At 44.1% G+C, this 16,378-nt stretch overlaps 1 protein-coding gene across 2 annotated transcripts in view; it reads right to left on the reverse strand.

Annotated features, from left to right (window-relative positions):
• The window catches only part of DOK6 (docking protein 6), a 406,877-nt gene extending 393,007 nt beyond the window's left edge, over positions 1–13,870 (reverse strand). The window contains exon 1 of one of the 2 annotated variants that reach the window (XM_086372198.1): positions 13,535–13,870. In XM_086372198.1, the coding sequence (XP_086228324.1) occupies positions 13,535–13,600 (66 nt within the window). In that variant the 5' untranslated portion in view covers positions 13,601–13,870. The remainder of the gene's footprint in view (positions 1–13,534) is intronic. The other variant, XM_086372199.1, reaches the window with a different exon arrangement.
• Positions 13,871–16,378: the final 2,508 nt, after the last annotated feature.

Genomic DNA, 16,378 nt, shown 5'->3' on the forward strand with positions numbered 1-16,378 from the left:
AAGTGAAGAGGAACTAAAAAGCCTCTTGATGAAAGTGAAAGTGGAGAGTGAAAAAGTTGGCTTAAAGCTCAACATGCAGAAAACGAAGATCATGGCATCTGGTCCCATCACTGCATGGAAAATAGATGGGGAAAACAGTGGAAACAGTGTCAGACTTTAATTTTGGGGGCCCCAAAATCACTGCAGATGGTGATTGCAGCCATGAAATTAAAAGATGCTTACTTCTTGGAAGGAAAGTTGTGACCAACCTAGATAGCATATTCAAAAGCAGAGATATTACTTTGCCAACAAAGGTCCATCTAGTCAAGGCTATGGTTTTTCCAGTGGTCATGTATGGATGTGAGAGTTGGACTGTGAAGAAAGCTGAGTGCCGAAGAATTGATGCTTTTGAACTGTGGTGTTGGAGAAGACTCTTGAGAGTCCCTTGGACTGCAAGGAGATCCAACCAGTCCATCCTAAAGGAGATCAGTCCTGGGTGTTCATTGGAAGGACTGATGCTGAAGCTGAAACTCCAATACTTTGGCCACTTCATGAGAAGAGCTGACTCATTGGAAAAGACCCTGATGCTGGGAGGGATTAGGGGCAGGAGGTAAAGGGGACGACAGAGGATGAGATGGCTGGATGGCACCACCGACTTGATGGACATGAGTCTGAGTGAACTCCAGGAGTTGTTGATGGACAGGGAGGCCTGGCATGCTGCAATTCATGGGGTCGCAAAGAGTCGGACATGACTTAGCGACTGAACTGAACCTAATTGAGTATTACATGATGAGGATGTCCTACAGTTTAACCATTTATCCAATGATGGGTATCTGGCTTGTTTTCAGTTCGGGGATATTTAAAATAAAGCTGCTATGAACATTTGTATGGTTTGCATGTGAACAAAAGTCTTCATTTCCCCAGGATAGATTACTGATGGTACTGCTGATGGCTGCGTGGCCACTGCATAGTTTAAGAAACTGCCACATTGTTTTCAAGAGTGTCTGAACCAATCAACCTCCCCAACAGCAGTGTATGAGTTATTCAGGTTTTCTGTCTCCTGCCAGTATGAGGTGTTGTCACTGTTTTTCATTTTAGCCTTTCCAATAGGTATTTACTGATAACTCATGATGCTTTCACTTTTCACTTTCATGCATTGGAAAAGGAAAATGCAACCCACTCGTGTTATTGCCTGGAGAGTCTCAGGGACGGCAGAGCCTGGTGGGCTGCTGTCTGTAGGGTCACACAGAGTCGGACACGACTGAAGCGACTTAGCAGTAGCAGCAGTAGCATGATGTTTTTAATTTGCATCTCACTAATGGCTAATAATGTTGACATCTGTTCATGTGTTTATCAACTTTTGTGAAGTATCAGTTCATGTTTTTTGCCCATTTCCTAACTGAATTGTTGTTTTTAAAATTTAGCTTAGAGTTTTAAGAGTTTTTTATTCACGTTTTCTGTTAGAGACATGTAGTTTGTAAATAATTCCTCCCCCCATAGCTTTTTAAAGTTCTCTTAACAGGCTCTTTCATAAAGCAAAAGTTTTCATTGTGATGAAGTTAATTTATCAAGTTTTCCTTTTAAGGGTCACACTTTTATGTCAAGTCTAAGAACTCTTTGCCTAGTCCTAGTTCCCAAAGATTTTATGTTTTGTTACAAATTTCATACTTTTACTTTTCACACTTAAATCACTAATCTACTTTGAGCTATAATGTGTGAGGTTTATGTTGAGATTCATTTATTTTGCCTATGGATGTCCAATTTTTCCCAGCACATTTGTTTGAAAGATATCCTTTCTTCATCAAATTTGTATCTTTGTCAAAAATTTGTTGGGTATATTAGAAAATCTTTTTCTTCATTATATGGTCTAAATGTATGCTTCCGTTGAAGCTCCTAAACTTCTCTATGGATGAGCAGAGTAATTCACTAAATATGCTCTAAATGTCCTCGCTAGGAGTGACTACAGCAGAAAATGAATTCTAGCATCTACATGTTGCTAAGGACAATTACTTAATCATCAATGCTCTAAAAATTAGTTACTTTAGAATATATTTAGCATATATTGGATTTAGTATATTTTAAAATTTAATTGCATCACTTCCAATAATGCTGTCTTATTTGTTGGGTGTCTTAGTTGCTACTTGTTGTGATCAAAGATGACACTGGCTCATTCAGATGGGAAAATATTTATTTAATATTTTATTACCTCAAATCAGGAAGAGCAGGCTAGAGAACCAGGTAAAAACCACTGTATTCACAGTTGAATAGAAAATAGTGAGCTGGAAGGACTGTCGGTAGTAAACCTCTATCTTGAATCTCTGAGACACAAAACTACGGCAAAAGAAGGAAAAAACCAAAAGGCACAGGACATGTGGAACAAATGATTTAACATGCGAGGAGAAAGAACAGACAGAATTACTGTGTGAAAAAGTAATGGTAGATCATCTTTCAGAGCTGCAGGAAGACATCAAGCCATGGAATAAGCAGCACCATACACCCCCAAATAATGAACAGAATAAACACTGCACCTCCACATTTCATAGCAAACCCTCTGAAAACCAGGAAAAGAGGAAGTTACAAAGGGCCAGAAGAAAAAAGACCAATCCTTTTCAAAAGGTAACAGGATGCCTGACAACCGATTTCTCAATGCAAACAATAATAGGTTGAAGAACGGGTTCTTCTCCGTGCTGAGGAGAAAAAAACAAATACGTCAGTGATTCTCAGTCAGAGCTAGCCACTAGAATTATCAGCATCTTTCCAAGACACTAAAACTCACTCCATTTGGTCTCCTTGCCAAAAGTCCTACTTGACTGCAATCCTTTCTATACACCCAAGATTTGTGGATGTTGCTAATTTGAGAATGAACATTTAACCTTTCCTCTAAACACATTAGTGACTTTCCAGACTCTCAGCGTAGTGCAAGCCCCTTTAGTCTGGTCCTTTACTTCAACGTTCCATACCCATCCTGGGGACGCCAATATACAGTCCCTCCCAAGTACTGAGAACCATTTTTTTGGTTAAGGGCTAAGTAATGTACAGATTTCGGCAAAGTACCAGGGTGCAACAGTATGTGTGTTAAGTAGCCTTTGGAGTTGTAAACAGTTGCTATGTTCTAAATGTACAGAAGAGTACATTTCATACTTATTCATAAGTTTGGTACCTTAAAGTTATACATCATGATTTGTAACTGGATGTACTTTTATTTGAGGCTCCCCTGAAAGGTCCGTCTAGTCAAAGCTATGGTTTTTCCAGTAGTCATGTATGGATGTGAGAGTTGGACTATAAAGAAAACTGAGTGCTGAAGAATTGATGCTTTTGAATTGTAGTGTTGGAGAAGACTCTTGAGAGTTTCTTAGACAGAAGGAGATCCAACCAGTTCATCCTACAGGAAATCAGTCCTGAATATTCATTGGAAGGACTGATGCTGAAGCTGAAACTCCAATACTTTGGCCACCTGATGCAAAGAACCGACTCATTGGAAAAGACGCTGATGCTGGGAAAGATTGAGGGCAGGAGGAGAAGGGGACGACAGAGGATGAGATGGTTGGATGGTATCACTGACTCAATGGACATGAGTTTGGGTAAGCTCTGGGAATGGGTGATGGACAGGGAAGCCTGGTGTGCTGCAGTCCATGTGGTTGCAGAGTCAGACACGACTGAGCGACTGAACTGAACTGAACTGATGGTTCAGATGGTAAAGAATCTGTCTGCAATGCAGGAGACCTGGATTAAATCCCTGGATCAGGAAGGTCCCCTGGAGAAGGGAATGGCTATCCACTCCAGTATTCTTGCCTGGAGAATCCCATGGACAGAGGAGCTATAGTCCATGGGGTCACAAAGAGTTGGACACAACTGAGCGACTAACACTTTTGGGGACTTCCCTGGTGGTTCAGACAGTTACAAAGCTAATACTTAAAAAATTCCAAAGTGTAATAAAGTCAATAAAAGCATCAGTAAAATGACATGGGTCCTTTCTACAGAACAGTCCCTAGGGTCTTTAAAGCACTCAGAGAGATATAATTCCTTTTTCCTAGTAAGTTAAATGAAAGGCATAGCTTTTTAGGCAAGTTCAAATATGTCAAAAGTATTTTTTCATTTTTTTTCTTGAATAACATGTGAAAAGTTTTACTAGACTTATATAGACAGAGATATAGAATTTTCTCTTACTGACCGTCACCCTTTAAAAGTTGTAATTTTTTAAAAGACACACTAAAATTCAATGTTAAATACCAAACATTTTTCCAAATAAAAGTATAATGTGAAGATGTAACAATTTATATAATAAATATAAGACATTTTATGAACATTTTATTCTCCTGGAGTAGGGCTAGGTGCCTTTACATAGTTAGGGAAGATAACAATTCATCACTAACTAACGAAGGCTAACAACTCGTTTGGAAATATATACATATTCTACTTAATATACAACATAAATTATATGTATGCATGTATTTAAGTATGTGTACATATGTACATTCATAGACATATACACATGCATATTTTAAAGGTTAGTGAATGGTAAAAAAATGTATTTCATATTTACAAAAAAATCAAGAGAAAAATAACTATACATGTTTACACATGTAATACATCATACATTTAAACATTTAAAAATATAACTGAGAATGGCATATAGCCAATTTTAAAAATTAGGAAACTAAGAAAAGGAACATCATTTAAGTATGCATAATTCAATTCCTGCCACTTAAAAGCTACTGCTGCTGCTGCTAAGTCGCTTCAGTTGTGTCTGACTCTGTGCGACCCCATAGACAGCTGCCCACCAGGCTCCGCCATCCCTGGGATTCTCCAGGCAAGAACATGGAGTGGGTTGCCATTTCCTTCTCCAATGCATGAAAGTGAAAGGTGAAAGTGAAGTCGCTCAGTCGTGTCCGACTCTTAGCGCCCCCATGGACTGCAGCCTACCAGGCTCCTCTGTCCATGGGATTTTCCAAGCAAGAGTACTGGAGTGGGGTGCCATTGCCTTCTCTGCACTTAAAAGCAGCTGGCTACAAAAATAAACAAATAACTGACCCCAGCCTCTTAGATAGCGTTCACAGTATATTTCAGTGCTGTCTGATGTTAAAGACATTGGGCAGGTTCTTGCTGAATAACTCTGTCACCCGTTGATTTGCCAGATCCCAGTAAATGTGCATTATTTTTTAGTTGTGTTTTTCTTTAAATAAACTCACTTTCCATTGGGTTAGTTCAAACATAAGCTTTTATATAACAACCTTAAATAAAAGACCATTTTTCATAAATAAAGGTAATGATAAAATAAACAGATTTAAATATTTTTAAAGCATTTTAAACTCTACTGGAACAGTGTCAGTTTTTGAAATTTGTTTTCTTTTCTTAAAAGGAGAGATCATCTGGGTTTTAGATGGTACAATGGAAACAAAATCATGGCCAAAGTGGACTAGAGAAATATCAGTATAGAGACTCCTTATTGTGGCAAAGATTCTCTTACTACATAGCAGTTTTTCTAGCTTTACTGAGATATAATTGACATATAATATTGTATAAGTTTAAGGTGTACATCATAATGATTTCATATGCATATACAGTGATCTGATCAATGTGATAAGTTTGTGTGCTCAGTCACTCGTCATGTCCTACTCTGGGCGACCCCATGGACTATAGTCTGCCAGGCTTCTCTGATCATGGAAATTTTCCAGGCAAAAATACTGGAGTGGGTTGCCATTTCCTTCTCTAATTCACATGGCTTATTATGATCCAACCGGAACAACACATTAGAATAAAAATACTTCAAGACAATGGAAATTATTTCAAATACACAGACTTCAGATTAAACTTTTTTTTTTTTACATTATTTTATACTCATCTACAATGTCAACATTTATGGAGCACCTCTGAAATACTCTTAAGGAAACTGGGAATGTAAAACTTATAGAGATAGTGACCACTGTTTGGTTACCCTAGGTACAATTTATTTTGGTCATCTGGAAGATGTCCCTGAGTGCTGAGCATAATCTTTGTTATCTGAGGGAACGTCATCTTCTAAAGTTCAGCTTGCCAGCAGTCATGTATAAACCTATCCAGACAAAAGCTGAGATGTGAACTCTCATATCTCACCCCTGATTTAATGACTTCCCCCAGGTATTACATGGGCATAATCATTTCATATCAAAATCCAGCAAAATGTTTTGGTTTGGTTTTTACAGTTAGGCTTACTTTTATTTTCTGTGCTTTCTGGCTTAAAGGTTTGAAAACGCAAAAAAAAAACAAAAACAAAAAAAAACACACCCAAAAACTTAGTCATGCCCATATGCATAGGTAGGAATGTTTTTTTAAAAAGGAAAAAAATAATCTCACTAATGCAGATAACAGAGTTTCTTAGGATAGCTAAAATGTCATATACACAAACATACGGCTGCAAAGCAATTAATATAGAGAAACTGAATAGATGGTATACAAGACCATTTTCTACTATAAAATTCTAAGAACAAGTGAGACTTGTAGACAGATAGAGAAATAAGTGGTATGTACACCTAACATTAAACATATACATAACATAAAAACCTGAATATAGCACAGAGAGCTCAGCTCTGTGTTCTGTGATGACCTAGATGGGTAGAACTGGGGGGAAGAGAGGTCCAAGAGGGAGGAGATATATGTATACATATAGCTGACTCACTTCATTGTATAGCAAACAATAACACAACAATGTAAAGCAATTAAACTCCAACAAAAAATGTAGAGCTAAAATAATTGGAATTTTATACATTCTAAATCCATATTTAATGAGAATGAGATAAATAATAAGTCATCATGTATATAACAGATCCACTTCAGAAAGCAAAATGCCTAGCATACACAATACTCACAAATGAGTAAGGATTTAAAGGTATACCCAATACAACTTCCACATCTTAAATCCTTAGATTGAGAACTCATACCTGTGGTAATGATCCAGAAAGTTCTTTCAAACTTTTGAATGGTCAAAATTATTTTGCCTGTATCTTATGTTAAATATATTTATTATATCAAAACTAAGATCATGGCATCTGGTCCCATCATTTGATGGGAAATAGATGGGGAAACAGTGGAAACAGTGTCAGACTTTATTTTTTGGGGCTCCAAAATCACTGCAGATGGTGATTGCAGCCATGAAATTAAAAGACGCTTACTCCTTGGAAGGAAAGTTATGACCAACCTAGATAGCATATTGAAAAGCAGAGATATTACTTTGCCAACAAAGGTCTGTCTAGTCAAGGCTATGGTTTTTCCTGTGCTCATGTATGGATGTGAGAGTTGGACTATAAAGAAAGCTGAGCACAGAAGATTTGATGCTTTTGAACGGTGGTGTTGGAGAAGACTCTTGAGAGTCCCTTGGACTGCAAGAAGATCCAACCAGTCCATTCTAAAGGAGATCAGTCCTGGGTGTTCATTGGAAGGACTGATGCTGAAGCTGAAACTCCAATACTTTGGCCACCTCATGTGAAGAGTTGACTCACTGGAAAAGACCCTGATGCTGGGAGGGATTGGGGGCAGGAGGAGAAGGGGACGACAGAGGACTAGATGGCTGGATGGCATCACCGACTCGATGGACATGAGTTTGGGTGAACTCCAGGAGTTGGTGATGGACAGGAAGGCCTGGCATGCTGTGATTCATGGGGTTGCAAAGAGTCGGACACGACTGAGCGACTGAACTGAACTGAACTGAATTCTTGGCAAACTACTAATGCATTTCATACACAACATAATCTCTTTTCACAAAATACTTTCTAGAGATTTGGGAGTCCAGAAAAAATTTTAAATGCTCTGCTGCTGCTAAGTTGCTTCAGTCATGTCTGACTCTGTGTGACCCCATAGACGGCAGCCCACCAGGCTCCCCCATCCCTGGGATTCTTCAGGCAAGAACACTGGAGTGGGTTGCCATTTCCTTCTCCAATGCATGAAAGTGAAAAGTGAAAGTGAAGTCACTCAGCATTGTCCGACTCTTAGTGACCCCATGGACTGCAGCCCACCAGGCTCCTCCATCCATGATATTTTCCAGGCAAGAGTACTGGAGTGGGTTGCCATTGCCTCCTCCTTTAAATGCTCTAGGGACCAAAAATATGCAAATGCACACACAAAGGTTGCCATTTGTATTAATGAGGGAGATTTATAAAGGGATAAATTTTCAGAAAACATGTCTCATGAAAACCTACTCTCTTCCATCATCAGGTAAAAGCTGTTTGTAAAACGACAGGAAAACTCAGAAGAGTTTGCAAGAAGCAGACAAGTAATCATCAGACTAGGAATGGGGGTGTCTTGAGGTTTTAATCCAGGAGGGAAAGAGGGTAAGGGACAGACGAATCCATGATCGGTTGTTAGAACAAATGGAGACCCTGCAGAAGAGAAAACCCTCAACAGATGATGAGCTCATCAAGCTGCTGCTCATCAGAGACTCCAGAAGTGCGCTCTACTTTCACCTGCTTCCTCTACAGCTGGGTGGGGACACAATGATTACCCTAAGTCCCCTACATATGAACCTTCAAGTTGCAAACTTTCAAAGATGCCCGTGTGCCCCTGTGTGCCAGCTGTTATACTGTACTACTCTACTTTTCAAGGTACTGTACTGTAAGGTTAAAAATGTTTTCTCTTTTGTGTGTTCTTTATGTATTATTTGTGTGAAAAGTATTATAAATCTATCACCATACAGTAGCATATAGCTGATTATATTAGTTGGGTACCGAGGCTAACTCTGTTGGACTTAGGAACAAACTGGACTTACCAGCACTGTCAGAATGGACCTCATTCTTACATAGGGGGCTTGCTGTATTCCTGACCTACTACACCATGAGTAGTGGTGATATAGAAGATGGTGTCAGAGAAGGCAATGGCAACCCACTCCAGTACTCTTGCCTGGAAAATCCCATGGACGGAGGAGCCTGGTGGGCTGCAGTCCATGGGGTCGCTAAAGTCGGACATGACTGAGCGACTTCACTTTCACTTTTCACTTTCATGCACTGGAGAAGGAAATGGCAACCCACTCCAGTGTTCTTGGCTGGAGAATCCCAGGGACGGGAAACCTGGTGGGCTGCCGTCTATGGGATCGCACAGAATTGGACATGACTGAAGTGACTTAGCAGCAGCAGCAGCAGCAGAAGATGCTGTGCTGTGCTAAGTCACTTCAGTTGTGTTCAACTCTCTGCAACCCTATGAACTGCAGCCCACCATGCTCCTCTATCCATGGGATTCTCCAGGCAAGAATACCGGAGTGAGTTGGCATGCCCTCCTCAAGGGAATCTTCCCCACCCAGGGATCAAACCCGCGGCACTATACGTCTCCTGCACTGGCAGGTGGGTTCTTCAGCACTAGCGCCGCCTGGGAAGCCCCACTTACGGGTAATAAGAACCCTGACTTAATACAACCTGACTCTGGAATATTCATACACACACACCCAGTGTACACAAGCTGACAAACAGTAGATGCTGCATAATTATTTAACCATTTGTTGAATGTGTAATACCACCCTATCCTGAGACACCCCTTCAATACCCACACATACCAAGCCAACCTCTCACCTGACTACTAAGAACTAGAAAAAAGCTGCATAAAATACTATCTGTGAACACCTGCCTGTGAATACGCACGTTGATGTATTTGAATAAAATTCCTTGAGAACAAGGACACGAGAGCCTAGAGACAGTCAAGTTTCAGAATCACGGTAGCCTGTTTGCAGTCTGGAACTTGTGCACTGATGACAGTGATGGTAATGATGTGATGTCATTCCACTATGCTGCATTTACTGCTGCTATATTTTTAGAGTCAATAAGCTAAGTATAAAGTGACTAAGTTTCAGTGATTGTGTTCTATCTGCAAACCAAGAATAGCTTGGGTACTTTGTAATATATGCTTTGTTGATTAAACTTAACCCATTAGAGGTCAGAAGAAAAACAGATAATCAAGGCTAAGAAATAAACAATACTGACCAACATGCGTTTGCTTTGTTTATTTTTATTAGAGTTTTTAAGTACTCTTTTCTTTAATAAGAAAACACTGGCCACCATGGTATCCTGTGAATTATAACATTAATCATGCAACAGATAAAATGGTGAGAAGAACTAAACTACTGTAAAGGCTTTTAAATCCTGCAATATATATTATAGAGAAATATAGAAAATATAGAAATATATAGAGAAATATAGAAAAAATATAGAAATATATAGAGAAAATATATTATAGAGAAAATATATTATTTCATATGTATTACAATGAAAAATAAAGAATTTAAAGAAATGATTCTTTATGAGTCATGTCATTGTATTTTTAATAATTGAACACCTTTAAAGATACAATGATTTAAGAAGCATATTTTTAAAGGGCAAAAGTAAAATTCAGGAAAATGATTCTATTTATTTCCTCAAAATTATTTTCCTAAATGGAAGAAAAACTGATTGAGTGAAGACAAATTTCAAAGCAAGCAAAAAAAGTGTTTAACATTTACCACTTCCTCCAACTATTTGGCTGAAGAACTATCCACAACAGGTAGCACTAGTTTCTATTAAAAGACACATGGCAGGGGCCCTTTCAAACACTGACCTGGAAGCACCTCTGGAACAGTTGCCCCACAGGGTAGAGGGCAGAAGTGCTTTTCTGCCCTCATTCAGCGTAACGATAAGCACTAACTTGTGAGGAGTAAAGGGCATATTAAACATTTTATCTCAAAATATATTTTCATGTCATCCTTTTTATCTCTGATATGATTGGACTCATACCTAGCCCTTCTCCCTCCCCTTAGAATACTATAAAACTTGTTTCCTGAAAGCATGCCTTCTACCCATAGTAAATCAAATATCTGTGCATATTTAATTAGATTTCTATTTTGAAACTTAACCCATAAAAGAACTATTATGTATCTGCTGAGTTAAAAATATTTTGCTTACAAAAGTTCATAGTTCTGAGTCCATAAAATTAGGAATATATATTATTAACTATGAAAACGAATGCTTAGATAATTCCTATATCTCTGATTTTGGGGTATGATTATACGTTTTCATTTTTAAGGTGCACAATTAACTATCTTAATGGACCCATTTAAAACTTACTAAGCTTTACAGTATCACATGTGTGAAGTTGTGTCATTTGAACTCCCTCTTTTGAATATTGCCATATTCTGAATAGAAAAGTTTCTAAAGTTTAAGTAAATAATATTTTCCAAAACAATCAAGGCTAATGTAGCTTAATATTTTGATTTACTATTAAAACCAAGCAAAACTGTTTCAACACCAACCTGTGAAATTCATATTTCTCAAGCAGAAATGGAACACAAAAGGAGGTCCTCCGAACATAAACATGCTTTTACTGTTTTCTGGGTCGTTTACACAGGCATGGTTCTACACAGTGAGTGTGGAAACAGATGCTTTGGAAAGGAAATGAACATTGGCACCCATCTTTAGGGGGGAAACTGTGTCTGCTGAACCAAGAGGACATTTCAAAGGCTACAAATGTCAGTTACCCAAGAAGCCTTCAATACCCTTCTCCTGGATCCTATCTTATAATTAAGTAGCAAATTCGGTTTTAATTGTAGGAAATCCTGGAAAGGTCTGACGGGGGAGGAATCCTACAGATTCCAAGGCCAAGTGCGCAAAGAGGTGATTTCTCAGCGTTCTGCTCCTTATTCTGATTTGCACATACAGGGTAACTGTGCAACCAGATGCCCGTCTCCCCGAGGGGCTGAAATCACCCATCAGCTTATAGCCTGTGAGGTGTCAGACACAATGGAAATTTCAAGGAGAGGAGCTAGAGTGCTGAGCAGGCACCCTGTGGGTCTCAAAGGGCGTCAGAGGTCAAGTTCCTGAAACCCTTCTCGTCCGGCCCACCCCCACGCTCTAGCTCGGCTGATGGCTCTGGGGGCCACAGATGGAAGCACCGTGTCCCGGCCGCGCGCAGCTTTTCCTGGGGGTTCTTCCTTCCCTCTCCGGGAAAGAACGCGTTCCTTTACCCAGAGGAGCCCCGAAACCTGGCCGAGCCTCTCCCCCAAGGTGGGGCGCCAGGCTGGGGGGGGGGGAGGGTCGTCACCCAGCTCTATGCTCCCCACTTGGACAGATCTGCTGGGGCTCGAGAAGGGGTCCCGTGTGTCCTTGGGGGTACCGTCCGCATCTCGAAAGTGAAGCCAGCAGGGGCAGCACCCACAGGCAAGTCAGCCCGGCCCCATCCTCCGGCCCCCGGCACCTGCGCTCACCCACTGGCCACGCAGCGGCTCCTCGGTTCGGGCGATCCTTCTTTTAGGGACTCTGCCCTTCCTTAGTTTTCCAACGATATATTAAATATCTAGCATTTATCTTCTCTTTTTTTCTTTTTCTTTTCCTTTTCTTCCCCTCCTTCCTTCCCTTTTAATGAGAAAATAAACGAAGTCTCTCTCCTTTCCTCCCTCTCCAAGTTAAGAGTGCTCATCTCTTCAGCAGAGAAAGCAGGGAATGTTCTCGGTCAAGGCCGCGTAGCCCCAGCATCCCGGAGCTCCGCTGAACTGGAACTCGGAGAAGAGTGAGGCGGAGAGACATCCAGGGAATCGGGAAAACCGGCATCCTGGCCTCCGCACATGGAGCGTCCCTCGCACCCTGGACCGGCCCGGCCCGGTGGGTGTCAGGACTCAACTCCACGTCGCGCCCCCCCGAGGAGGCCCCCCCGCCCGGCTCTCCGACCTGCCGCTCCGCACCCACACCCCCACGTCCGCCCAGTCGGGGCAGTGCTCCGCCCAGGTGACCCCCCCTCTCCGGCTCCCTCCAGTCCACATCCCGGGTCCTCTACCACCGTCTACGCGTTCCTCTTACCTCCTCCTCCGGTCACTAGTGAAGTTTTTACAACCCTCAAGGGTCTACACTGTCTCTCTCTCAAATCGGGCAGAGCATCTTTCAAAAGACCGTGAGCAGGTCTCCAGAAACTTTTCGGCCGCCGCGGCTCCGGGGTCAGCGACCGTGAGCACACCCCTGGCGCGCATACCCGGGCGCAGGTCCACCTGTCCCGGTGCACCCCAAGCCGGGAAGCCTGCCCGCCGGCAACCGCAAAACTCGCCGGCTCGCCTCGCAGAGCCGCGGGGCGCTAGCCGGGCATCGAAAGAGAAATTGGAAATGGGCTGGGGCAGCGGGGACTGGGAAGCGGTGACGATTCTGGATACACACTCAGAGGAGAGTGTGTCCACGCCCTGCACACCGAGCGACTGTACCCCGAAGGCGCACACTTCCCGAGATCAGAGCCCTGTGGATGCTCTGAATGTAACCCCCACTCAGGGGCGCATCCATCTCGGAATTGATCATCCTTTCGCCTAGGCGACTTCTCAGTCTGGGTCTGAACCAGCGCCGCGCACGGGAGGATGCGGATCCGGGCGCTCCCGGCGCCCTCGCCCCATCTCCGAGCCCCCCACCCCCCGCGCCCCCCCGCCCCCGGGGCAGGTGCGGGCCCCCAGCCCGGCCGAGCAACAAGCGGGCCGTGCGCGGGGGAGCCGGGTCCCTGTCCGCCTCCGTCCCCGCGTGGGTCACCTCTCCCCGCCCCCCACCGCCAGCCGCGCCAAACGGGCGCCGGGGACGAGAAAGCCGCGCGGGCGACTCACCCCCAGCTTCCTGCTGCGGATTTTCACGTAGCCCTGCTTGACTATGTCGTTAAAGTTGGAGGCCATGGTCGGCGCGCTCGGCTTCCCCGGGTCGAGACCGCCGCCGTCCGCCGCGGGGTCCGCGCAGGTCTCGCATGCAGCCGGCCGCCCCCGAGCTCCCGCCGCCGGGGACGCGGGCGGGGTGGCGGGGCGACCGCGGGCGGGGAGCGAAGGCGGCCCGGCGCTGCGAGCCGCGCGCGCCCTCCGCGTCCCGGTCCTCACCTCCGCCCCCGCCGCGCGCCGCCGCCGCCGCCCCCGGCCAGCACCCTCGGGCCGGCGGCTCCCTCGGCGGCGCGGCGCCGGCCGGAGCGCACCCGCGCCGGGGAGGGGCGGGCCGGGGGGGCGGGCCGACTCGCCCGCGCGCCTCCCTCCCCGCGGCCCGCGCGGCGGCGGAGCCCGGAGACGCTCGCCAGACGCGCTCCATCACTCGCGGCTCGGGCGCCGCTCTCCTCCCGCCGCCCCGCGCCCAGCTCCCACCCCGGCAGCCAGGGCCCGCTGCGCTCTCCCGGGGCGCGGGGTTCTTCCCCGGGCTCTGGCTCTCCACGACCCGGACCGCACCCCGGGGACCCCAGGGCGGAGGTGGGGTGGGGGGGCTATGCTCCCCGGGAAGATAGGCCAAGGAAGTGAGGGCGAAACAATTGTTTATTTCGAGGGCCGTGTTTACAGTGCGATTTGATTCCTGCCGCACACACTCGCGTGCCCGGTCTGCGCCCCGTTAGGAAGTGTAAAATCGAGCTCTTCCCGATGCACACAAAGAGACCGATCGTGCGCATGTGTCTAGTCCCTCGGCTGCTGGGGAGACTGGAGCGATCAGGCGAGGCGCCGGCCGCCGACGTCCTCTCCCGAAGAGGCGCTGGCCCTGGGGGGAGTGATGTGTGCCCGCGTTTTCCTGAACTGTGGCTTAAAGCGGCTCGTGGCTCCCGGTCTTCTAGAGGAAATGGAGACCACAGCTGCTCCCAGTGGATGCAAATGATTCATTGAAACGTTCCACTCAACAAAGCAACGAAGAACTTTGTCCCCTTAATGTAGGAACACAAGACATTCAAGTCGGCTGTTCTCTGTTGTAAAAGAAATCTTAAGCTAAAAATTCTGTTTGATAAGATTGGAGGGAAAACGACGGAGTATCAAATGTTGGCTGAAGGCAATATAAGGATTTGTGCTAGAGGAAAGGATATTTAATACCTTAGTAGGTAAGGATGTTTCTAAGTAAGGAAAAAATGTGTCAAGATTGAAAATTTTCTAAGTGACTCAATTATAGTCAATATTGAATATAGCTTCAAAAGATCGTGTTTCCTTCTGCTCATTTGGGTGAGCAGTATTTTTCCAAGTTCTCAGATAAATTTTCTTAGCTCTATTGGGAACATAATAGTAAGAGAGAAAGGAAACTACTTGATTGAGGGGAGAAAAATACTAAAATTTGCAGGATAAAGTAACATGCCCTTCACTCTACTAAATGGATGCCCCAAGGGTGATTTTTGTCCAGACATTAGCAAGAGTCTCCATCTAAAACCGTTATAACCCGGTGGAAACTCTAACTTATCTAAACAGCACACTATTCGTATCTGCTCATCTATGTAGCCAGCACAGTTTGAAGACCTGTTTGAATGATGCAGAGGACCAGGTGCTAGGCAGGTCTCATATATCCAATCACATGGCAGTATTTCTTAGGCTGTCACTCTAGAATGAGCTCAAATTCTGACCTTTCCAGAAAACTTGCATAAACTCCCTATTGACTCCATGTGATTCCCCTTTTCCAAACACCTGGAGCATGTGCGTAGTCCTCAGGAGCTAAATATCTTCAGCTGTGTTGGACTCTTTGTGACCCCATGAACTGTGCTCCTCTGTCCATGGGATTCTCCAGGTAAGCATACTGGAATGAGTTGCCATTTCCTTCTCCAGGGGATCTTCCCAACCCAGGGATTGAACCCACATCTCTTAGGTCTTCCGCACTGACAGGTAGCTGCTTTACCACTAGTGCCGCCTGGGAAGTCCCATTTGCTCCTGTTTTCATATACATGGCTATTATTGGTTTCCTTTATCTGAAGACTGTTTTAGATTTGCAGATACTTTAAATACATTCAGTCCTCTTTGCAACACAAGGAGACTTGCCATTTAATAGATGAGGAAACTGAAGCTCGGAGATGTTCAGTTTCAGAGGCACAATTTCAAGACAGGTTTTGTGTCCACAATAATTTCCCTGACCACTAACTTCCACCATCATTTATATAGTAATTGGTTTCCACAAATCGATTGTAAGCTGTTTGAAGTCAGGGATTAATTTTGTCTCAGCAACAATCTTAGGGCATACTCAAGGATAAGATAAAGGTTCTGCCTTTTAAAGATTATGGAAAGATGATGCCTTTGTTCATACGCTTATGTAGGTCTCTGCTACTGCTGCTGCTAAGTCGCTTCAGTCGTGTCCGACTCTGTGTGACCCCATAGATGGTAGCCCACCAGGCTCCGCTGTCCCTGGGATTCTCCAGGCAAGAACACTGGAGTGGGTTGCCATTTCCTTCTCCGATGCATGAAAGTGAAAAGTGAAAGTGAAGTCGCTCTGTCGTGTCCAACTCTTCGAGGCCCCATGGACTGCAACCTACCAGGCTCCTCTGTCCATGGGAGTTTCCAGGCAAGAGTACTGGAGTGGGGTGCCATTGCCTTCTCCGATGTAGGTCTCTATAATGCCCTAATATGATTTAACTATTTTCCTGTATTTACTTTTGATTCTTAGATAACTGGTATAGTAATTTGTGTGTGTATGTATATGTGAGTGTGTGTCTACAACAAAATTTCCTCCCCCTCTTTTTA

This window comes from Bos grunniens, chromosome 24, assembly GCF_055505025.1.
Source record: "Bos grunniens cultivar Pamir isolate PY7600 chromosome 24, Bosgru_T2T1.0, whole genome shotgun sequence".
Classification (NCBI taxonomy): domain Eukaryota; kingdom Metazoa; phylum Chordata; class Mammalia; order Artiodactyla; family Bovidae; genus Bos; species Bos grunniens.